Source organism: Meriones unguiculatus, chromosome 1 (genome assembly GCF_030254825.1).
Source record: "Meriones unguiculatus strain TT.TT164.6M chromosome 1, Bangor_MerUng_6.1, whole genome shotgun sequence".
Taxonomy (NCBI): Eukaryota; Metazoa; Chordata; class Mammalia; order Rodentia; family Muridae; genus Meriones; species Meriones unguiculatus.
Genome location: NC_083349.1, coordinates 69,465,186 through 69,488,543, shown reverse-complemented (window position 1 = coordinate 69,488,543; position 23,358 = coordinate 69,465,186). Strand labels below are relative to the sequence as shown.

Sequence of the window (23,358 nt, the reverse complement as noted above, 5' to 3'; positions counted from 1 at the left end):
GGAGGTGACTGAGAGGCACACCAGAGATCCCACACCCCCACTGCTGCAGACACGCTGCCATTGGTGCTGCAAAACTCAGTTGACCTTTGACTTTGAATATCTGCCTCTGCATTTGACATCTCTCTGGCTACCCAAACCCCACCCTTCCTTCAAAGTCAGTTCCAACTGACGTTAAGGCAACTTCCACTCTCTGCTTGAGGCGACTTCTGCTCTCTGCTTTCACCATACTTCCCCAATTTGAAGTAGTTTATTGTTGATCTGTATGAGTGTGTATTTCTAAGTATGTGAATTTGTCTCCTTCTGTAGGAAGCAAAGAAATGACATACTTTTGGAAAATACTCTTTACTTTCCCCCAGGCATTGAATTTTACTATTATTTGAGTCATTTATAAATTTTGTTTTATGATCTTTATTGAGGTGAGATTGAAAACCCACACGCATTTGATAATTTATTCCAACTTAAATGTATTGAAAGAAAAAAATGTAATTGATTGCTTCCCTAAATGTTTATAAATATATGTCTATAAATCCTATAGTGCATATTGCTTTCTAGGACTATTTTTATATGTCTCAGCTTCCATAAGGGGTCATAAACTTTCCAAAGATAAAGGTCCCAAAAATTCTTGGCAAAATGTAGGATCTTAAACAAAATACATGAGAAGCGAAGAATTGGCAAGTTCAGGAAGCATGTTAATGGGGCCATGGCTTGAGCTCTAATCCCCCCCCACACTAGTGTTAGCTGTGTAACTCACATCCCTGCATCCTCACATTTCCATCTTTCAGATGGACACAATGACCATCTGTAGTCCATAGAAATGCTCCAGGGTTTTAATGGAGTGCTCAGCCCTAAGTGGGACATCTCCCTCATGCTCCTCTCCTCCAAGCTGGAATCATTAAGAAAGAGAGGCAGACAGATTATAGGAGCCAAAGACAGTGGATGACTCCAGCTGAACAGTGCTGTCAGGACACCACAGGGAAGCTGCACATATGAACCCACATTAGCCATGGCCCCATGTACAAGACTAATGTAAGATCAAGCCAAGCAAAATCTAAGCATGGAGTGGGAGGTGCTCAGGATTTCCCACTCCTAGCTGAGAGAAGATTGACAATTGTTGGCCACTGAGAGAGGGAGAGTTAGTTTTCTTCAAGGATTCAGCCTCTGAGAGGTGGTGTTGCAGTAGATGGCCCCATATTCTGGGTGGACTCAGTGGGTTAAAAAGAAAAGAAAAGCTACATGAAGTTGGGAAGGAATAGCTGGGGAGACAGTGGAGGAATTGGAGCAGAAGGAATGGAGGTTGAGATTGATTAAAATGGGTTGTATGCATGCAAAACTCTCAAGCAATAAAAAAATTAGCTTGAAAACTATTCCAATTAATCAAGTATGCCATAGTGTGTCATTAGGGCTTTCAAAAGAGAGAGAGAGAGAGAGAGAGAGAGAGAGAGAGAGAGAGAGAGAGAAGAAAAGAAAAAAGAAAAAGACTGACACAAACATGAAAGTTTTTAGGGAGGGGTTAGAACATAGCATGTGCTTGAGACAGTCTTGCATTTATCATTCCTGGCCCCTGGGGTCCCTGCACTACCAAATTTATGGGAGGCATTGTCATTGACTCCAAAAGAGAAGTTGCAGAAATGACCCATATATTCCCCAATTTGAGTTCTCGGCACACGGTACGTATGAAGTGTGAGGATAGCTTATGCTCCGTCATGGAAAGGTGTTCTCTTGTTCACTTTTGAGATCATTGCTTCGCTGGCCTCCGAGTGGAACATCCCCTTGTTCGACTTCATTGGGCAAACAGCAGCCCTGGAGGACCACTTCTTGTGTGACACCTGCGTGACGCTAGTGCCACCCAAGCATGGAATCAGAGCCGCGCTTCTGGAAAGCCTGCGATACTTGGGCTGGGAACACGTCGGGGTGTTTGCATACTCCTCTGCGGCCTTCCCCCAGGAAGAAGTGGATGAGATGTGGGGGGCTATTGAGGACAGACTCCGGTTTCATTTCACTATCATTGCCAGCATGAGATATGGCAACAGCAGCCCAGCCCTTCTGCAGGAAGGCCTCAGGAGCATGTCATCCATGGCCAGGGGTGAGTAGGCAAGAGTCTTCCTTTGCTTAGGGATTGTTTAGAAACAGCTATGAACTCTGTTTTTATACTTATTTTCATATAGTATAAAAAAAAGGTGGAAACAAGATACAAAGTTAGTAATACATTAAAGCAATTTCCTTATTTTATGTGGGTGTGTGTCTATGTGTGTGTATGTTATGTGAAATCTTGGGTGTTAGAGTGTTGTGCTGTTCAGAATAAGTTCTGTTCTAGAATCAGATTTCTGGTAATCTGGGTCTTGGACCTTGTTACTGAGAACATGGGCTTAGGAGACAGACACACTTGGTTTTTATTCCAATACCCTTACTTTTTAGCTGTGTGTTCACAAGCAAGAATCTTAACCTTTCTGTACCACAGAAACCTTCTCTATTAAACAGAGACAACCATCATTCCTCTTCCCCAGGAAAGTTGGGACTAACTATGTGGGAAGGGCTTAGCACTAACTATGTGGGAAGGGTAGGAAGTTTGTGGTAAGCATTTCAGGTTTCTTTAAAAACCCACTTATGTTGGGAATCTGTTTTTGTTTTAATCCCAGGTGTGGAATATGGGGCTGCTTCAGATTGCCCACAGCAGCTGACTGTGATTTTTCTCGTGCTCTAGGAAGGGCGTGATTTTGTCAGCTGAAGATAGTTTACATTTGGAATTCACGGTCACTGCCCACCCAGCACTCTGAGGAGCGTTCCCTCCGTGTGTGAGGATATATGATGCTCACATGCCCATATGTGAGCATCAACAACTGACTCTGTTTTCCCTTCCTTTAGTTATCATCCTAATCTGCAGCTCAGAGGATGCAAAAAGCATCCTGAAGACAGCAGAGAACCTGCAACTCAACACGGGAGAATTTGTTTTCATCCTTTTGCAGCAGCTGGAGGTAGGGACTGGTCGGTGGCTGGAGTGAGAGGTGATGAGAACTGCCATGTAGCAGGATATATTTAGGAACCAGACACTCACCACAGCTCTGGGAGGTCGGCACCCTTGAAGGCTTATCTTAAAACCAGGGCTGAAAGCCTGGGGCTGGAACTCAGTCAGTAAGGTGCTTGACACACCTGGGTCCTCAGAACCCACCTAGTGGCCCTGTACTTGTAATCTCTGTTGCTAGCACTCCCGTGTTGCCCAGATGATGTTTCAGACTGTTTGTTTCTTAGCTTCTTTAACAGAATAAGAAGTGGAGCCCAGAGAGGCTAAATAACTTATCCAAGGCTGCACAGCTACCATGAGCATTTGTGTTCTAGCCCAGGGCTGACCTCAGGCTCCATATTATTACACTACTTTCCCTGTGTGTCCACCATGTAGTTTCCAATTGGTCTGACTTTCTAAAATGACCTTCTTTTATATAATCAGAAGGAACTTAAATGGGACAAAGTGGATGTAAAGAGAGATAATAATGACTATATCTCTCCTCCTTTGTCAGGAAGTATTGGTTGGTCAAACTGTGTTAGATTTCTTTGGGTGGCTGGAATTCTACTTCTCTCTACTTTCCAGGGCATCCTCCTGCCTCTACTTGTTATCACCATCCCCTTTCTTCAGTTCCCCTCATCTCTGCTTGCAAGCAAAGCAGACAAAGAGAAGAGAGAGTGGAGCAACCCTCAGGATTTGCAGAGAATTCCTTTCAACCCTTCCTTTTTCCTCATAAAACTCTGATGGTTAATTCCAACTGGTTTATAGTACAGAAAGAGTATAGGATGTGAAATATACCATAAAGAGGCCACACAATACCATCATGCTTCTTGAAACAACACACAGACCCATTTGATAAAACTATTTCCAGTTAGGTTTATGTTGGAAAAAATCAAGCTGCAGAGAAACAGTACACTGTAATGTCAGTTATGTAAAGTATATATACTTTGTATGTACACAATGTACACACCCACATATGCACACATGTACCTCTCTGTGTGCTTATACTAGAGAATTTGGGGTGCACGCAGTGAGTGGTGTGCACTTGTCAGAGCAGTGATCATATCGATGATAGCAATGTAATAAACACTGAAACCACAAAGCAAAATGGAGACCGGACGGTCCTGAGTGTGCTCAGCTTGGCAGTCTTCGCTGCTTTATAAGCTTTACATGGCTCAGCTACTTGGTGCCTCGGTATGTCTGCTCTTCTTCATTCTCTGGCTTCCTTCCTGCTGCTTCTGCACTAGCTAGAAAATATGGACCTGGTATGGCTGAACCTTCCGAAATTATTGTATTGCCAAGAATTAGCATAGGATAATTAAAGCTCAGTGCCGCCTTGCATGTAGTTGGGCTCTGAAGGTCGCTTGCTACAGCATGGTGACATTCACTTTGTTACCTTTTAGGACAGGTTTTGGAAGAAAGCACTGACAAGTGACACGGTCACACACTTTCCCAAAGTCTATGAATCCGTGTTGGTCATAGCACCCAGCTCCCAAGGAGAAGGCACTGCAGATGATAGCTTCCGGAAACAAGTCTACCAAAGGCTGAGGATGCCACCCTTTCACAGCTCCATCTCCTCAGAGGAGCAGGTCTGTTGGTGGTTGCTGCACAGTCTATTGATTTTGCATTTCTCTTTCTCATTTCCTCCTCTTCTCTCAGCCCCTCCCCCAACACTACACGCACACTATCGTCTCCCACAGCCTCCAATAAACAGCAGTGTGATGCTCTTTTGTGAAGTCCATACCCATGGCCACAGAGGAATCAAGGTTATGGGCTGGAAAGCTACTGGCTCTGCTAGTTACTGTGGAGTCTTGGAGTAAAATTACCTAATTTCCTCATAGCTGGGTTTCCTCAAACATGAACTGGAATCCTTATGGCATCTGCCTTCCAAGCTGTGGGCCTGAGTGTGACAATATACTATGTTGATGTAGCAGAAGAGAGAGGTGCGCATGGGTCCTCAGGTTCTGCTGGGTTGCCTTTGTCTGGGGATGACATGACTAATAGCCAAGATGGGGCAAGCAGAGTTCAGGCAAGTAGATGGGCTCTGTTAGGGCAGACAGTCACGAGAGGGCATATCAGCCAGTGTGGTACGGGTAGGCATAGAGAAAGAACCCCATGGGGAATGTCGTACAGAGAATGCTGGCAAGAGAGGAGGGTACTTCCACTCTGTGGCCAAGCTAAGTCACTGGAGACAGAGGTTTGATGACTTCCGAATGAGGGTCCAACTGTGGACTCTAACTAACAGGGTGAGAAGATGGTTATTTATAGGGATCTCTTTATAAATAATAAATGTGCTGAGACCCGGAGAGGATACAGAGCATGTCTCTGCTCTCACAGCCAGGAAACAGCAGACATTCTGGCTTCCGGATGTTTCACGTAAGCCACACCCTCTTTCCAACAAATAGTTGTGGAGGTGTTCTTGGTCTGAGCATGTGATGCATTAGAAAACCGGGGCATACAAGGGAAGGGGAAGACACAGACATCTGGGTTTGGTGTCATCAGGCATGGGTGAGAAACAGCTCCCATCTCTTCTCGGTTGGCTCATCCTGTGCTCCGAGGATGGAAAAGGATTTCTTCTAGCTAGGTGGGGGACGTTGGGGGTATGCACACCGTGTTCGCTTCTCTTGTTGAAGGTGAGCCCTTACTCTGCCTACCTCCATGATGCCCTCTTACTCTACGCCCAGACTGTGGAGGAGATGATAAAGGCTGAGAAGGACTTCTGGGATGGGCGGCAGCTGGTCAGCACCCTGAGAGCCGGTCAGATCACACTGCAGGGTAAGGTGGTCTTTGAGCTCAGGCTTCTTACCCATGTCCCTGTGGGCTTGGAGATGCTGGGCATGCATTATAGACTTCCTGAACATCCTGCTTCATTCTGCTACAGAATGTTTATCATCTCAACAAGATTTCCAGTCTTCCATGGGGTCTGTGAATGTCCAGCCTAGACTGCTCTGGGGTTTCCCTGACCAGGGGAAGAGGCCTCTGAGCATTTTATCCTTGTCTCCCTGAGAACATTTTCGCACAGCTTCTTCTAATAATGTACCCCATCCAGAGAGACTTGCCTTTAGTACACGTCTGAACAGTAATGTCTTGTAATGTCCTGGGAGGAAAAGGCTACCGGGCCCCATACCCCTGGGCTGTATGCCACCTCTGCTTCTTTTGGCTCGGGAAGGCAGGCCTGGGATCCTGTGCCTCTAGGCCATACGTTTCAGGACCGAGGTCCTCCTTTACTGAGACTAGATGAGTGAGGCCACCAAGGTCACAGAGCCAGGCACATAGTAGGTACTTCATAAATGACAATATTGTGTCCTGTCCTCAGTGGACCCCAGTGCCAGGGCAGGGCTTCTGGTTTGGGGGGTAGAGTAGGAGTTTCCTTTTCTGAAGTCTCTTCTTGTCTTTGTACCGAGCAAGGACAGCAAACCTAAATCCCAGGGATGCTTAGGGGAGAAGCCAGCATGGCGGGGACCAGAGAGGTAGCTGTCTATCCTTCATCCCCAGCCGGCTGCTGCCCTGGGGTCATTTCAGCTTCTGGTCATCACATTTTCTGATTCTGTGGGAAGCAGTTTTACGTGAAATGCAAGCAAGGTGGCTTAATTTTGTTTGTTGTTGTTGTTTTTTTTTTTTTTTCTCTCTCAACTCTTGGAGCCTCCCCATTTGGAGCTAAAGAGGTTCATCTACCTCCCCAGTGTGATTCCACTTCTGAAACAGCTGCTGTCCTTTAGTGTACACGCTGACCCTAGCTCAGGTTCTGCAAAATGCCAAAGTCTCGCACCCATGCTTGATGGGGCATGGGCTTGCCAGTCAACTGGCACGGGCTGCTGTTGTTGGCCACAAGGGCCCCTTTTTTCTCACGTGATTACTCTCTTTCCAGGGATCACTGGTTCCGTGCTTTTGGACTCACAGGGAGAAAGGTGCATGGATTACTGGGTCTATGCTCTACAGAAATCTGGAAGCAGATCCCTCTTTCTTCCTTTTCTTCATTATGACAGTTTCCAGAAAGTAATCAGGTACCACTGGCCGCTTTTGTCAGACTGATAATGCTGCAGGGAGAACCTGGGGTGGTGGGGCCAGAGGCTGGGACCCAGTTCTAGAATGTCCCACAGAACGGTCTATTGACTTGGATTTGTCCTGTGGGCTCCATGTTTCAGGAGTTACGAATGTAGCACAACACAATGTTGTAAATGCACGTGAAACATGAGGCATTTTTTTTATATATGTGGACCCACAAACACACATGAGATCAGTTCTTAAGCATGGGCTTTTTAGATGACAATATTATAGTATGACGTCAGAGCTTTCTGGATTCATAAAGATCAACTTTGGCCATAAGGTAGTTTTGCCCGGTCATGGGTATGGCCCTTTTCAGGATTCTGGGGGAGAAAGCAGGAACATAGCACCCCAACTAGACCTCCGTAGGACTCTGTCCCTGTTAATGGCCCAGCTAGACTCCATCCCCAGTGGTATCCAGAAGAAGCCCTGAGCCCCTGAGGCAGAGAACCATAAAGCCACCTAAGGTCCAACTCCACATTCGTAAAACTGCTTACCTGAAAAGTCTGATTCCCAGAGACTCATTTGGCATCAGGACCCTGCACTGCTCTGAGTTCCTAGTACTAGGAATTCTGAAAAAAAGGTCCTTTCTTAGCTACAAACTAATGAGGAAATGAAGAGGAAAACTTGTGTTTAATTCAGTGTCTAACAGCTCCCACTTCTACTGCTATTAACCTAGATTCCATGTATAACATTTTCCCTCCCTTATTCTTTGAAAAAAGTAAGTTCTAGCATAGTCTAGCAGAAAAAACAAAGTAAGTATAAAAACCAGGTCCTTAGTATGGTAGGAAGGGATGTCTTCGATGTAGGAAGCAACATTTGGTCTGTGAACAATCAAGATGCTTGCTGTGCATTGAGATCTGTCTGTGCCAAACAGGTTGACACTTGTAGCATTGGCACATGCTCTAAGTCAAAAGAGACATAGTTTAAGTCACAGACTGTGGAAGCTACTCCATCTGGAGAAAAGAGGACATTGCCTCCCCTGCATTATGTAGCAAGAGGCTGGCTCTGAAGTCGGAAGAGGCTCAGGGAGCTAGGAAAACACTCATCGGGGTACCAGGGGTTTGAACTGAAGGAGTGAGGTCTGCTTGCTGTCATTTGTTTACATTTATTCATCTCTGGGCATGCATTAATGCATGTATGTATGGCACATATATCCTATGTATATGCCATGGCATGAATGTAGCTACAAGGACAACTTTGAGGAGTTGGTTCTGTTTTTCCACCATGTGAGTCTCAGGGGTCCAGCTGGGTCATTAGGCCTCACAGCAAATGCCTAAAGGGTAAAGCTACTGAGACATCTCTTTAGCAGCTGGTTTGTTTGATTTTCATGTATGTCTTAGTTGCTCTTGTACATGAGGTGAAGACAAGAACAAATGTACTGAGCCCCGATCTTTGTCTTTTTTCTCTTCTGCTTTAAAGGCCCTGGATGAATGACTCTAACATCTCGTGGCCCCATGGCCCCCTTCTTGAATACAAACCTGGCTGTAGATTTCACAACAAGCTCTGTAAAATAGAGCCTCCGACTGTGGCAGGCAAGCATGGTGGTTTAGAAAAGGTAGCAGGGACAGTTTCTCAACACACAGTCTTTGGGGCCAGAAAACCTTTCTGTATGAGACTATCCTGTGCTTTGTGGATAGTGAACAGTAGCAACTGTGTAGATAGAACCAAAAGTGTTTCCAGACACTGTCAGTACCTCCCAGGGCACCGTTGCCTTCCTTTCCTGTCAAGAGCCATTCCTATAAGGAACCTTGGGTCCTGAGATTTGAGTTTTGCCCATCCTTCTGGGAGGTGGTGGTAGTCTGGGCAGGAGGATGTGGCTGAATGGTTAGTACCTGGCTTTTGAATTAGACAGACCATGCCTGGGGAACAACACTGTAGAGGGTGCATAGTAAATGTTCAGCAAACGTGGAAGAAGTCCTTGCTAAGCTCTTACTACAGGAGCTGCTATTAACAAAAGAACGAGATGAGGAGGGTTGTCATGGTAGCTGGAGTGCGGTGAGAAGCTAGCAGAGTAGGACCCCAGCAGGGCCAAGTCATGGTTTTAGCATGTCACAACTTACACCACACCTGACAGCTTTCAAGACACCTGCTTGGCAGGGACATGGTTACCTCTGCTCATAGGTGGGCCTGAGCAGTGGGCATCTCTTCCTCCAGGTATGACTGTGACGGCTGTGATTCCCACAGTGACACTCCTGGTTTTAGCCTCAGTAGCTGCCATCGTGGGTCTGGTATTACGGATACTGAGAGGAAAGGCGCAAAGCCCTCATGGAGACACCTGGTGGCAGATCCCTTACGAAAGCATCGCTCTTCTCCCCCAGCACAAGGTGAGGCCACACAGTTCTCTGGTAACTTGCAGAGGGACTTCTCCCAGGAACTTAAAAGAGCCAGGGGCCAGCTCACTGGTGAAGTGAGCAGCCAGCAGAGTCTGAAAACCCGTGTTTAGTTTCTAGGCGACATTTATCAGGGCATGCTACCCTGAGTCCACAAAACTCAGTTTTAGAACCCTGAACTGTTCTTGCTTATATCAGACATGTGCGCACTGTATCTCGGCTATATCTATGCCAGCATTCCCCTTCTCAACCTCTTTCCCCCAGTATATCTCCCATTTCTCCCCCATCTTCATGCCCTCCCCCCGCAACACGAAGTCCACACACACATACATGTGTGGCCATCCATGGAGGCATGGGGGAGCTGTCAGTGGTTGCCCACTCCACTCCAAAGGTGGCTTTCTTTCTCCCTCAGCAGCCAAACTTAAAGAGCTCCTGCCTGCTCCACGTTGGACTTTTTAACTGGCTTAATCTTGTATAGGTCTTGTGAAGTGAACCACGGTGTCTGTGTGTTTACTTCAGAGGCCAGCCTTTCACTTATCCAGCTCTTATATCCTTTCAGCCCCTCCTCCAAAATGTTCCCTGAGCCTTGGGGCAGGGGGGGAGGGGCTGACGTAGGTGTTCCATTTGTAGCTGAGACTCAGCTTTTGATGATTTAGAAATGACTGGCACTCTTCTGAAGCTCCCCTCAACTCGGTGGGGGCGTTTAAATATTAATGCCCATTCCTGGGGAGCATATAGTCCTATGCAAAGCAACATGATCTCTTCCGTCTGCAAAGGGCTGCTGCAAACAGTTCATTTGCACAATGGTCATAGCAATCTACCGCCCAGTGTAGACCAAGCACAGCTCAAGACCTCAGGACACCCCAGAAGAAGACATCTGTGCAGACGATATCCCCATGATGAGGTGGAAGCCCTGAAATGGAGAGTAACTTGAAGGCTCCTGAGAGGAGGTGACATTTAGGAAGAATGTGACAAGGTCAGGGGTCATATAGAAAATGTCAGGATAAGAGTTGGGAAGATTGGCTGGTACCAAGTCTGGAAGGTTTCAGTGTCCTAAAACCAAGAGATTGGCTTCTATTAGCCAGTTCCTTCCAAGCCCCCCAGGGCTTTGGATTTCCTTTTCCCTCTCCACCCACAGAGCTGTATTTTGATTTGCTTGGTTTTGTACATTAGGATCCCATTAATATTCACCTTAAACAGGACTAGGCTACTATGCTCTGAAGATGAGCTCTAGTTTGTTGAAGAGGTGCTGGAGATTTAAATATGGAGGTAATTCAGGCTTAGTCAGGAAAAATGACTCCATCCCCCCCTCTGCTTAAGTACCACAGCTAGAGCGTGAATGCAGGCAGCCTGGCCTTAGAGCCTGTGGTACCCATGGTGGTGCTGAGGCCCAGAGTGAGGCAGGCAGTGAGGAGATATTCACACTGGATTAGAAAGATCGGCGTTCAAGGCCTAGCTTTCCCAGATACTGACTATGTGACCATCTTCCTTATCTACAAGATATCTACACCCTCCCTAAGCCGCGCCTTGTTTTCCAGCCGTCCCAGCGAGGCACACCTGTGTCAAGGTGCATCCTTAGTGATGCATCTCCTGGGAAGATTTCTGCAGACTGTAGCTCCTTTGTCAAGAGCCAACAGGGGGAAGAGCTGTTTTACACCCGTGTGGGCCTTTACCAGGTACTTCTGTGGGTACTTCTGTGCATGTGAGTGCTATTGTGGATTTCTGTCCCATTCTCCAGTTGCGTTTGGTCAGGCAGGGCATTATGAATACAAGGATGTTCTCCAGGCAAAATCCCAGCTGCTTTTGTGTCTCTAGACTGGTGTTTCTCTAACTTTGAGAATTAAGACACAATAATAAAAAAAAAATGTACAAATGCTACATGTTACAAAAGAATGTAAGGAATGTTTCTAACATGAAGATTCTGGGCCAGCAGGAACCTGAGATTCTGCATTTCTGATAAGCTCCCCCATGGTGCCCACACTAGTGACTCCAGTGGAATCTTTTGTGGCAATGGTGACATCCCAAAGCTACGGTCACCACTACCTGCAGGTGACCATTGAACACTAGTGTCTCTAGGAGAACTGAATGTTCGAGGTAATTACTTTACATTAGATAGCTAGGGAGCCGCAGGGCTCACTCAGTCAGGAAAGCTCTCGATGTGTAAGCATGGGGACTGAGTTTCCGACCCCCAGCACCCAAATAAAACAACAGCTGGCCTTGGGCCATGCCCCAGACCACATGCTCAGTCATTCTTTAAAAAGTCAGCTCCTTTTGAGGAAAAGTAAACAGGTCCTGGGAAGTGGAGGCGGAAAGTGCCACGGGGTCACTGCTCCTTGCTCTAAGGCGCTGGTTCAGTTTCTGGCAGTGTCGTGCCCACTCTGCCATCCCCACCCCATCCTTCAGGCTCCAGCACAAGCATCATTCCTGCCCAGAACCTCTTCCTCTCGGGAACGCAGTCCCGTCTCTATCCCCTCACAGTTGCCGCCACTCTGAGAGCGGCAGCTCTGGGCTTGCTGTTTAGCTCATCTGCACCTTGCCTTCTCTTGTGCCAGCTCCACCCTTTTGTCTGATCAGCTCCTACCTCGTTGTGATGTGTTTCTGTGGTTGGGTATTGAATAGCTCCAAAGGCAGGCCCACTAGGTAACAGGCGTGATTTATGGCAGAAGCTTTGTGTGCCAAGCATTGCTCTTCTGACACTATGTATTTTAAAATGATCCCATCCTTCCTCAAATTTGGTTGTGGCGGTGTCCCCTGACATTTTACAGACAAAGAGAGTCTGGGAGAATTTAAATTGAACAGTCACAATGGGCTTGGACTTTGGCGTCTGAGTCCAGACTTAGGAGTTAGATGTTCAGATTCTGCCATGTACCGCCATGGACACCAGCAGCAGTGATCTATCCACAACTGGGCTAGCCACAGCTACCTTGCAGGACCGTGATGACATGTGAAGGAGACCTTACTGCTGAAATGCTAGCGTCCTGGACCTACCACAGTGTCACCAAGGGGGTTGACTTGTCAGTGAAGAGCTGATGCTATCTCCTGTAGTTGGCTTTTTTTTTCTTAGTTTTCCCACTCCCCTTTCTCGCCTTTTATGTTTCTAGATCATCCTGAGTTAAGAACATTCTATCTTGGGGTTAGAGAAAAGGCTCAGTGGTTAAGAGCACTGATAGCTCTTCCAGAAGACCTGAGTCCAATTCCTAGCACACCCATGTCAGCTCAGAACCATTTCTAAGTCCCATCCCAGGGACTCTGATGCTGTCTTCTCCTCAGGCACTGTTCACATGTGGTGCACACACATACACGCTAGGGAAACATGCACACATTTAAGATACTAGAAAGGACTAAAAGAACTTTGTCTACTTTGTCTCTGGTTCCAGGGAAATCACGTGGCCCTCTGCTACATTGGTGAAGCGGCAGAAGCATGGGTGACGAGGCCAACTGTTCGGCAGGAAGTCTGGCTGGTGAGGCTCTCTGCTCCCGCTCTCAGAAGTGGCCTCCATTCCAAAAGTTCAATGGTGGAAGGGCGTTTTTTCCAGCTTGGTCCTTTCTTTGCTTCAGAGGCTTTGGACCACAGAATCTTGGCCTACACAGGAGCCTGAAGTCTGGCTCCTTCCTAACTCCACCTGCCCCCTTTACCTTTCCTGGCCTTAATTCTGGCCCTTAATCCTCTGTCTGTGATAGCTGCCTGCTGCCTTTTAGACTTGGATCTTGGGGAGGATATGGCAATTTGCTTTGTGTGGATGACCCAGTGTCACACACCAGCATCAACAGCTATAACCAGGGAAGTGGTGCTAGATCCACCTGTGATGACGAAGTTTACTTACGACCCATGGCTTAGATTAGACTTTGCTAACACCCTGGCTACTGGGCTTTCTTTCTAGCTGTGCCATTTATCAGTGGTATCCCTTCAACAAGCCACTTCACCTTTCAGCATCTGTTCCTTTGCCTGTAAAATGGAAGTTCTTCACTCACGGCACATTAGGAGTTAACTGAAGTGGGCAAAGCACACAGTAGTTCATGGTGGGAAGCACTCTCCATACATAATACTATCACCACTGTATTTCCAGATGTGTGAATTAAAGCATGAAAACATCATCCCCTTCTTTGGCGTTTGCACAGAACCACCTAACATCTGCATTCTCACACAGTATTGCAAAAAAGGAAGTCTCAAGGTAAGCAAAACTACTGAATCTCATGTTGGGCTTCATTAGGCAGCGAGTGGAAAACCTTATCCATTCCTCCCATCCGTCCATGCATGGTTCCTTTTGGCCCCACTGAAACACCTGAAATATCTTAAGCTACTTCCTGGGATCAAAGTGGAGTGAAGCTGCTGAGTATTGGTTTCCTCTGCTCTGGGTGGAAACTGTGTGAACTTGATTTCTTCTAAATGCCACCCCTCCCCTGGCAAATGACCATCAGTTTCATGTCAGGAAAAAGAAGTATTTGTAGAATTCAAGCCTGTATCCTTTCTCTACACTGAGCCCGGCTGTGCTACCCTCTGTGAAGATTTCCACTTAGGCGTCACCTGTTCCACCTCACATTCGTTCCAGCCGAGAAGATGTGAGCTACGAAGTCTTCAGCTCGGTCAGTGTGGGAAGCTCACTGTGTGTCAGCTTAAGCCCAAGTGATATTTGGAATAACTGTGTTTTCTAGGACCTCTTGGGAAACTACGATCATGAGATGGATTGGATATTCAAGATCTCATTTGCATATGACATCGTCAATGTGAGTATAGCATAAACTTATTCAGTGAATACCTATCAGAGTGTTTTTGAGTTGTACTCTATGTTGTGTTAAATCTTTGTTGGCTCTCTTTAAATCTCTTTAACAGAGGAACTCTGGGTTTAAATTTGATCACTTTAAACAAATGTTCCATGATTTCTCTAATCCTAGGTAAACATGGAGAAATACTTTACACGGAAGATGGAATTAATGCTAGGCTTGCCCAATTAGGAAAGAACAGGGCATTTAGAATGTGTGGAACACTTATTTCAGAGAGAATTCAATTACTGGACCACAAGTCGAGCTAGGGAGGATACACTTTTCATCTCTCTAGTCCTTGAGTCCGTCCAAAGAAACTGGGGATAAGTACCACAAAGCTAAAAAGGTGGGCTAAAGTATAAATATGAGAGGGTGTGAAAGCAGGAATAGTCTTTATTTTGGGCACACAGGACTATGATGGCTGCAGTTAAGAATGATAATAATCACTGTAACAACACACATATATTCTATATATAACATATATGGATGCTATTATGTGAAAGGCATTTACCAGTATTTTCTTTTATTGACTAACTTAATTTTTACAATAAAATATAGGGGCACATCTGTTGTTACTTGTTTTGCAGATGGGATACAGAACATTCAAGTAGCTTGCCTGAAGTCTCAAGCTACTAAATAGTGCCATTAGGATTCAAATCTAGGCCTTGGGGTCTTATACTATTATTTCCCATAGCACACTTTGTAGCACAAAGAACTAGAGGTTTCTGTTATACAACAGGGAGGAGCCAGTCTCCTAAAGGTGCCCATCAGGGTCTGGCAAGGACCATTCAGAGAGGGGTAGAGAGGGATCTAGGCTTTCCATGAATGCAGGGAGTATGCAGAGAGTGGGTGGCTAGATCCAAAGCCCAAGATGACTCATTGTAGATGCACAGATGGTGATGAGGGGTGGGGAAGGCAGGTATGTGGTTGGAAAGATGAACTATGGAGGGTGCCACATTCAGTAAAGATGGTCAACTTGAGGCTGATCTCAAGTCAGACTAGCATGTAGCTGTCGTCAGTTTGCTGTGTGGGCTTTTACCACTTAAAAGGACCAAGAGAAGCGCCTGGGAATAGATCCAGTCAGAGAGATTGTACGCCAGCCAGCATTGCACCACAAAAAACAATATCATTACAGGAGCCCCTGCTGGGGGCAGGAGGGCGCAAGCATGAGAGCGAAGCCTAGGCTCTGTAGAGGCTTGGGGCAGCGACGCCCTGAGAGACCTGGCTAGTCTACCCCTCTCTGCACTTTCATGTCAGTGGACTGAAGGTGTACTGGTTGGCGCCAGAACCTTTCCTTTCTCAAAGATTTTCTGCCCTTTTCTCCTAAGGAACGGACTCGGTGCGGTGAGACCCTGACTTCCCAGGCACACGGGAAAGCAGGCATCTTGTTCCTCAGCAAGGTGGACAAACACAGTTTTCCCCATGATTATGTCTCCAGGGGCAACCCCGGAAAACCACGGTTTATTGCCATAGACCTTTAATGACCATCTGTTGAAGGTTTATTTTACTGTGGGATCTTTTTGAAGACAGACATGGATAGACAAGACTGTCACATGCCAGTCATAAAACAGGCCTTTTTCTGTTGTATATTTTACCAGCACTTCCTGTATGTCGGGAGAGAGGGAGGGGGGAAAAGGGGAGAGAGGGAGAGAGAGAGAGCGCCCAAACAACCAATGAACAGAATTAGGGGTTTAATATTTACTTTGGATTTGATTGGAGTTTGGGCATGGATGGCACAGGGAACAAGGCTCCTTTTCCTGTCCCCTAGGAGCCCAAAGCAATGGGATGATTCTTTTTAACCAAAAGAAACTGATGAAGTCTGAGGATGAGAAACAATTTGTCACAGAAATTGGCTTAGGGATTTAAACTCTGACTTTGTCGCCTACTGATTGCATGACCATCACCACCCTGAGACTCAGAAATAAAGGTGATATCAGAATCCACCTCCAAAAGTTGATTTGAGAGCTATAGTATATAAAATGCTTAGCACCGTGGCTACCCTGTAACATGTATGTGATACATGTTAATTTCTTAGCACTAGCATATCAGTACTCTCATTAATAACTTAAGCATGGGTATTCATATCTATGCTCTCATTGCTATCTCCCAAGAATTCTGCGGAACAGTTCTGTGCTAGGAGAAATACGGTACTCTAAGGCGCACTGTGAATGCAGCTGGCCCACCCTAACTACGTCTCAGCTATGTCTGAATCCACATTGAGGGCTTAGTGAAAAAAAAATGGTGTTTCTTGAAATAAAATCTTTAAATGCATCAAAATAAATTCACAGTATTATTAAAATTATTTTTACTAGCTTAGCTTTTCTTAAGATGGCTGTTGAAAAAAATTAAAAATATACGTGCGACTTGCATTGTGTTTTGATCAGATGGTGATTAAAATGAGGAAATTAAAATGAGGCTTAGTCAGGTGAGGTTACCGGCCCAACTGGTAAGCAGCAGACTGGGGATGTGGCTTATCTTTAACCTGCCTTTTCTCTCGTGCTTCCTGCTAAGCACCAGAGAACACAAACTCAAGTGCCAGATGAAGGAGCCCTGGGGGACCTTCCAGAAATTTCCAGTAGAGCAAGAAGAACAAGTCACGATCAGGAGGCAGAGCGGCCCAAGTGCGCAGGGTCTGGCCTGTGGCTCAGGAGCACACTCGTGGTTCTGTTTCCTCTCTGACAGTATGTATTATCATGCCACTTCATTAGGGTGGAAAATAAAAACAAGCCACCTCCCAGAACCCTAGCCATCCCGAAACATGTTGACTTTACCATGTAATGAGCTCCATTAAAGCCCCGCCTTCTGGTGCGCTCCTAAACTGCTGTTTCCTAATTGTGAGGCAAAGAATGAGAACAGATGTGAGACTAAGACAAGACGCCTGCCTGGGGCAGGAACAGCAGAGGCAAGAGAAAAACCTTGTAGGTCTTGGTGAAGTGACACAGAGAGATGTGTCTGCAAGGCTTCGGAGAACTCTGGACGGGCTCAGGTCTCACCAGATGGCACACTGTTACCTTAGCCTGCTGGTGTAAATTGGGGTTCAGTTTTGCTGTCTTAGCAAGCGGCTGCTGAGATAAAGAAACCCCATCTCCAGATTGGCTGGGGCTAATGATAGAGCCACTCTTCTGGCCGTTTCCTTATTGCTGTCTGTATCCATCCATATTGCCAATGTAATACTGGCCCCACGGTTCCGGCTGGAGCAAGAGGGGTGCTTACCCTGTCGGCCACTTGAGCTGGAACCTAAGAGGCTCAAAGTTTAGGGGTTCCAATCCCCCAGATCCTCCCTGCGGTACCGTCGGGGCCTCCCGAGCCAGCCTGGGCCCCTCTCCTTCCCGGCAGGCTAGGAACCTAACTGGATCTAGTTTGCTCTTGTGCAAGGTAATGGAGGAGTTTGGCCTCCCTCCCTTCTCTCCCCAACTTGCCCTAACCACCCAGAGTGCCAGAAACAGAAGTTTCTGAGACGTAACTGGGCTTTGAAGGCTGTGAAGCCTGGGCTGTACCCCAGCTCTGTGCCTGTGCCTGTGAGCACTGAAATGCCTGTCTCCTTATTGTGAAGCAAAGACTGAAAAGTTGAGTAAGTGTGGTAACACGTGTAGAGCTTGTGTAGCATGAAATGTGCATGAATGTCTACTGCTGTTTTATTTGTTCACAAATTCACACCACAATGTGTGGTTTCACAGAAGCCATAATCTCTCTGCCTGTCGCTGGCTCCTTTGCTCAGCAGAGGGAGCTGGTTAAGGCCATGGCTGGACTCCAACCTCAGAGTGCCCAGCCTACCTCCATCCCTGCCACTGGACTGCCTGGCCTGTTCATGTCTCTTCCTCGTCCTCCCTTTACTCACCTGGTAATACCATCTCCCTCTGAGATCCTACAGGGCTGTCCCAGGAGTTTAAGTAAGGGGCTCTCCTTCACACCTGACAGTTATTCTTGAAAGCAGCTCTGTTGGTTGTTATTCTGGAGTTGACACCTGTTTCCTGAGGCAGGTGGAAGGAACCCACACTACCCAGGCCACAGGTCCACATGCTGACCTTGTGCCAGCTCCTATCAAAATCCCAAAACCGAACAATTCTGAGATGCTGACTGAAAATACACTGAGCTTTTTCAGCAGTACCAAAAAAAAAGAAAAAAAAAAAAAAAAGAAAAAAGAACTTGGAAATGCTGAAAACGTTATTTCAGAGACTCCACTGTGAAGCCATCAAGGGTGAAGAGAAAAGAGAACAAAGAAAGGCAGGCATTTGACAGATTGTGTTTGTCCTTCATCTCACAACTCGAAGTCTGCCTTGGGAAATTACAGACAAATGCAAAGATCCACTTTTCTAACCATGTCTCAAACACGATACTTTGTTCCCCTGAAAGTTATTCTCTCCTCCCACCTACCTTCCTGAAATATTTCCTGTCTCAACTCCAGATGCTCCTTTAGGCTCCTCCCTGCCCATGGAAAGGCCCCAGTACTCTGGAAAAACCCTCCTCCCTCACTTGGCTGGCTGGGTGTTTTTCCTGCCTGGATGTAACCTGTAGCAAACATCTTCCACATGACACACAGTCTGCCCATTCTGAGACTCCTTTGCTCCTGGGCCCTAAATATGAAAGCTCAGCTGGAGCCACGTGTCCTCTACTGCTCATGTGGCTCCTAGATCCGAGGCTCAAGCATTGTGCATTTGCTTTGTAACCAGCAACTTTCCCTCTGCCCAGTGTAGAGCTGAGATTTGAACTCAGGTTCCTGACCATGAGGATATTCTGACTTTAAGCCACACTTGTCTTCTTGGTTTCTTACTGCGAAGTCACAAGTAGTTTACTCCTATTTCTGCCTAGGTTGGCTTCGTAGACGCAGAGCTGGTGGCTTTTCTAAAGCGCAGGCGTGGTGTGTGTGTGTGGCGTCCTCTGACTGTCTCCCGTGCTCATCATTGCTCTTGCAGGGCATGCTCTTCCTCCAAGGGAGCCCACTGAGGTCTCATGGCAACTTGAAACCTTCCAACTGCCTGGTAGATGGCCGGATGCAGGTGAAGCTGTCAGGATTTGGGTTGTGGGAGTTCAAGCATGGCAGCACACACAGGATCTGCAACCAGAAGGCCACTGACCACTCAGGTAGCCATTGCCGGATCTTGGACCCACTTGCTGTGGGTCAGAGGGTTTCTTGTCCACCTTTGCTTCATGATGGTGCTTTGCATAGGAACCAATGGGCAGTTTTTCCTTTCCAGCTGATGGGATGAAGTTGTTCAGTCCACCTGGGGAGCGTGAGAAAATAAGTCACCACACGGGTGGTATCAGTCTATGGTATAAGGCAGCAGTTCTCAACCAATGGGTTGCGACCCCTTTCGCAAGCCTCTATCTTCAAAATATTTATATTATGATTGCTTTGTAACAGTAGCAAAATTACAGTTATGAAGTATCATTGAGAAAATTTTATAGTTGGGGTCACCACAACATGAAGAACTATATTAAAGGGCTGCAGCATTAGGAAGGTTGAGAACCCTGGCTGTAAGGTCTGCGTTAGGGACTGACTCTCATTTTTGCCTTACTTGGGCCATTAAAGCCATCATTATTGTTCTCACTCTCTTTTTAAAAATCTCTATCCCCTCTCATTTTTCCTCCATGTTCTCAGTATGGTAAGATCTGCCAGGCTGTCTTAGTTTACCACTGCTGTGATGAAACACCATGACCAAAAAGCAAGTTGGGGAAGAGAGGGTTTGTTTGGCTTACACTTCCGCAAGTTCATCACTGAAGGAAGTCAGAGCAGGAATTCAAATGGGACAGGAACCTGGAGGCAGGAGCTGAGGCCGAAGCCATGGAGAAGTGTTGGTTACTGGCTTCTTGCCCATGGCTTGCTCAGCGTACTTTCTTATAGAACCCAGGGCCACCAGCCAGAGGTGGCCCCACCCACAATGGGCTGGGCCCAGCATCAGCAACTGCTAATTGAAAGAAAATGCCTTACAGCAAGTCTTATGGAGGCATTTTCTCAATTGAGGTTCCCCCTTTTCAGGTGACTCTAGTCTGGGCCAAGTTCACATAAAACTAGCCAGCACACAGGCTTTTTAAAGCCAACTGAGTCCAGGAGTGTGCTGTCTCCTAGGTAAGACTATAAAGTTTTCATACATGACCCCTTTTCACTCAAAAAAATTTTTTTATACGACTTTAGGTGTATAGCTATATATTGTAGGCAGACAAATTAAACATTTACTGATTTAAAAAATCATATAGAAATTTATTTTAACCAACTATTTGATTTGCATATAACTATCGTTTAATGAATAGAAACCATCTCTTGGACTGTAGTGCTGGGTAGACTATGATGACCATGTTTGAGAGTGTGCTCCTTCCTTATTTCCTCCATGGTCCTTCGTCTGGATGTTGCAAGCTTTCCTAGGCAGACACTCATAGGGCCGGCCTCTCAGGATGCTTTGCCCTCACGTATCTCGGGCAGCATGAAAGGGGTTAGGTAGCTTTTCCTCACGATGGTACCTACCTTGCTGTCTTGCAGAGCTCTACTGGACAGCCCCAGAGCTGTTGCGGCTTCAGGAGCTTCCCTGGTCCGGCACCCCACAGGGAGACATTTACAGCTTTGCCATTCTCATGAGGGACTTGATCCACCAGCAGGCCCATGGGCCTTTTGATGACCTTGAGGAGGCTCCAGAGGGTAAAGCTGGAATACGCTGCTCATGGGAAAGGGACTTGTGTGGGGGAGGGGGAGGGGGAGGGAAAAGGTTGTGGTGTGAAGGAAATAAGATGAGTTTGATAATACTCAGAATGTATTTCTCTCTCCCCTCCCCCAACTGTCAAAAGAACAACAACAAAAATGATTGTTCTTTCGACATCATCCTCCCATGACGGCTTGCAAAGCCGGAAGCTTCTGTGAATGTAGGCAGTTCCTTTTAAACCACACTCCAGTTTCTACACTGAAACTGGAATTTACAGCGTCTACATTTTAACGCCTAAGATATATTCTGAAGCAGTTCCTTATAAGTGTACTTTACGCAGTTGTGTTTTACACCCCAAACTAAAGCTCTTTAAAGTGAATTTGGAACCAAGCCAACGCACACATGTCCCAGCTGAGTCTGGTAGAAGCCACCTTCTGTCCTGGATCCCTGCTCCCATTTGCTCTTGGCCACTGTAGTCTGAGTGTGCCATGAGAAAACTCCCTGTCAGTCAGTGTGCTTCTCCCTTAGCAACTGCAGGCTGGTCACGTGGGCCTGTCTCCACGGTAGTGTAGCCAGGATAAAGACAGTGTGTACTTGGATTATAGACACGACACGTAGGCATCAAGTTGCATTTCCTGCTTCTCTACAGATAAGCCTGGTTCCCGTGTACAGCAGCCCAGCGGTTCTCAAACTCTAGTGGGTGCTAAAACAAAGACTGGCTGCTAGGTTTCTGGCTCAGGAGGTCTGGAGTGAGGCACATTTGAGAAGATCTGGTCTTGGTCTCTTTGTCTTTGGGTCAGTAGCTAGAGTAGCTCCCAGAAACTGCATAAAGTGCTGTTTCAAGCCCCTCTCCAAACCTGTTCTTCCAGAAATGTGGGAACAGGCCCAAAGTATTTATTCAAACTCCCCAACCCTAGGCCAGTGTCCTGTCTATTTGCCAAAGACAAAAAAATAACTGCTTTAAAGCAGTTAATACACTGTAGAAATGATGGGATGGAAATATCAGACCCATGTTGCTAGGTGACAGGCCCACATCTCAGAGATACTGTCAGGGTCACTATCATCTGATGGACTCTCAAGGAACTCCTTAGAGCTAAGTCAGAAAACACAGGACTATCTTCCATCTCTGCTTCTGAGGTCATTGCTGTCCCTCATGTTTGAGCTTTACACAGATATGAAACAAAATTGCTTAAAAGTACACTTTTAAGGAATTGTTTCAGAATGTACTCAAACATTAAAATATAGCTGAAAGGCATAGCTCACATGCAATGTTGTTTTGGTTTGGAGTTTTGAGACAGAGTCTCACTATGCCACTCTGGCCTGGAACTCACTGTAGATCAGGCTGGCCCCCAACTTGAAGGGATCCTCCTGCCTCAGCCTCCTCAGGGCTGGGATTTCAGGAGGGCAGCACCAACCCAGCTACATATAGTCTGTAACCTATATTTTGTGTTCTATTAGCCTGCACTTGATTTAGGTTGCCTTCGTTTCTCCTGGCTCAGTACCCTGTCTTGGGTGATACACTGTGTGTGGTTGCCTTTTTATGTACCTCGAGGAGAATTCCTCTGTCCCCATTTATGACCTGGGAATTTTTGAGGAGTACTGATCAGGTTTCTTTGACCTGTGTCTGATCTTTGTATACACCTATGTGTGTTTGTCTGTGTTTGTGTGCACATGCGTCTGTGGGCGCACATGTGTGTGGATGCCTGTGTGAAAGCCCAAGGTTGCCATCTGTAGCTCTCCAACATGAGGTCAGGGTCTCTTGCTGAGCCCAGACCTTGCCTTTCTGGCTATCTAGACTAGCTAGCTTGCTTGGAAAAGCCCTGTCACTGCTTTGCAAGTTCTGGGCTTGTAGGCAGGCCACCACACCCATTAGGCATTTACACAGATTCTGTGGATGCACGGCAAGTACCTTCCCCAGGGAGTTATTTCCCCAGCCATTGGCCAGATATTGTAGAGATCACTTCTCGTTTGGAACATCTGACCTTTTCTGTTTCTCATGGTTATCTGGGGTTATGTGTGTTGGGGCAATCATGTTGACATAAATTGTCACTTTTTTGATATTGCCAATTCTTAATGAGGTGACCATGGCTGTCAAATGCTGACTTTGGTTACCTGAATGAGATAATCCTTGTTGATAACTCCACTGTAGAGTTCTTGATTTTATCCTTCCATATTGGAAGGAAGTCACTATGCATAGGCCATATTAAATCAAGAATTACTATAGATATCAAATAAATTTCTCTCTAATAGATTTATCTACTTGATCCCATTTATCTCTTTCCTTAATTGTTAATATCTATCAATATAGGCTCATGGAAATTTTCTCCTTAATATTGTAGCTCAAATGGTGTCCCATTTCAGCTGGTGGCATGGTTTCTGGACACACAGCTGCTAATGTATTTTGTTTAACTTTTGAGTGATTTTCTACCTTTTGGTACTATAGATGTCATAGGTTTGTTTTGCACATGTCCACTCAGCACTACAATCCCCACTCAGTACAAGAAGCAGGCCATTCTCCAAGCAGCCCTGGCTTCTTTCTTCAGATGGTGGTACTTGGACATAAGCATGCTTTTTGCTCCTGGAGTATTGT

At 46.3% G+C, this 23,358-nt stretch overlaps 1 protein-coding gene across 1 annotated transcript in view; it reads left to right on the top strand.

The window, feature by feature from the left end:
- The window catches only part of LOC110560937 (guanylate cyclase 2G-like), a 40,049-nt gene that overhangs the window by 1,026 nt on the left and 15,665 nt on the right, over window positions 1-23,358 (top strand). The window contains exons 2-14 of the mRNA XM_021657123.2: window positions 1,735-2,083; window positions 2,863-2,972; window positions 4,402-4,587; window positions 5,632-5,773; window positions 6,867-7,002; window positions 8,465-8,577; window positions 9,200-9,369; window positions 10,914-11,051; window positions 12,753-12,836; window positions 13,443-13,547; window positions 14,029-14,100; window positions 19,050-19,218; window positions 20,612-20,767. Of these exons, the coding sequence (XP_021512798.1) occupies window positions 1,735-2,083; window positions 2,863-2,972; window positions 4,402-4,587; window positions 5,632-5,773; window positions 6,867-7,002; window positions 8,465-8,577; window positions 9,200-9,369; window positions 10,914-11,051; window positions 12,753-12,836; window positions 13,443-13,547; window positions 14,029-14,100; window positions 19,050-19,218; window positions 20,612-20,767 (1,930 nt within the window). The remainder of the gene's footprint in view (window positions 1-1,734; window positions 2,084-2,862; window positions 2,973-4,401; window positions 4,588-5,631; window positions 5,774-6,866; window positions 7,003-8,464; window positions 8,578-9,199; window positions 9,370-10,913; window positions 11,052-12,752; window positions 12,837-13,442; window positions 13,548-14,028; window positions 14,101-19,049; window positions 19,219-20,611; window positions 20,768-23,358) is intronic.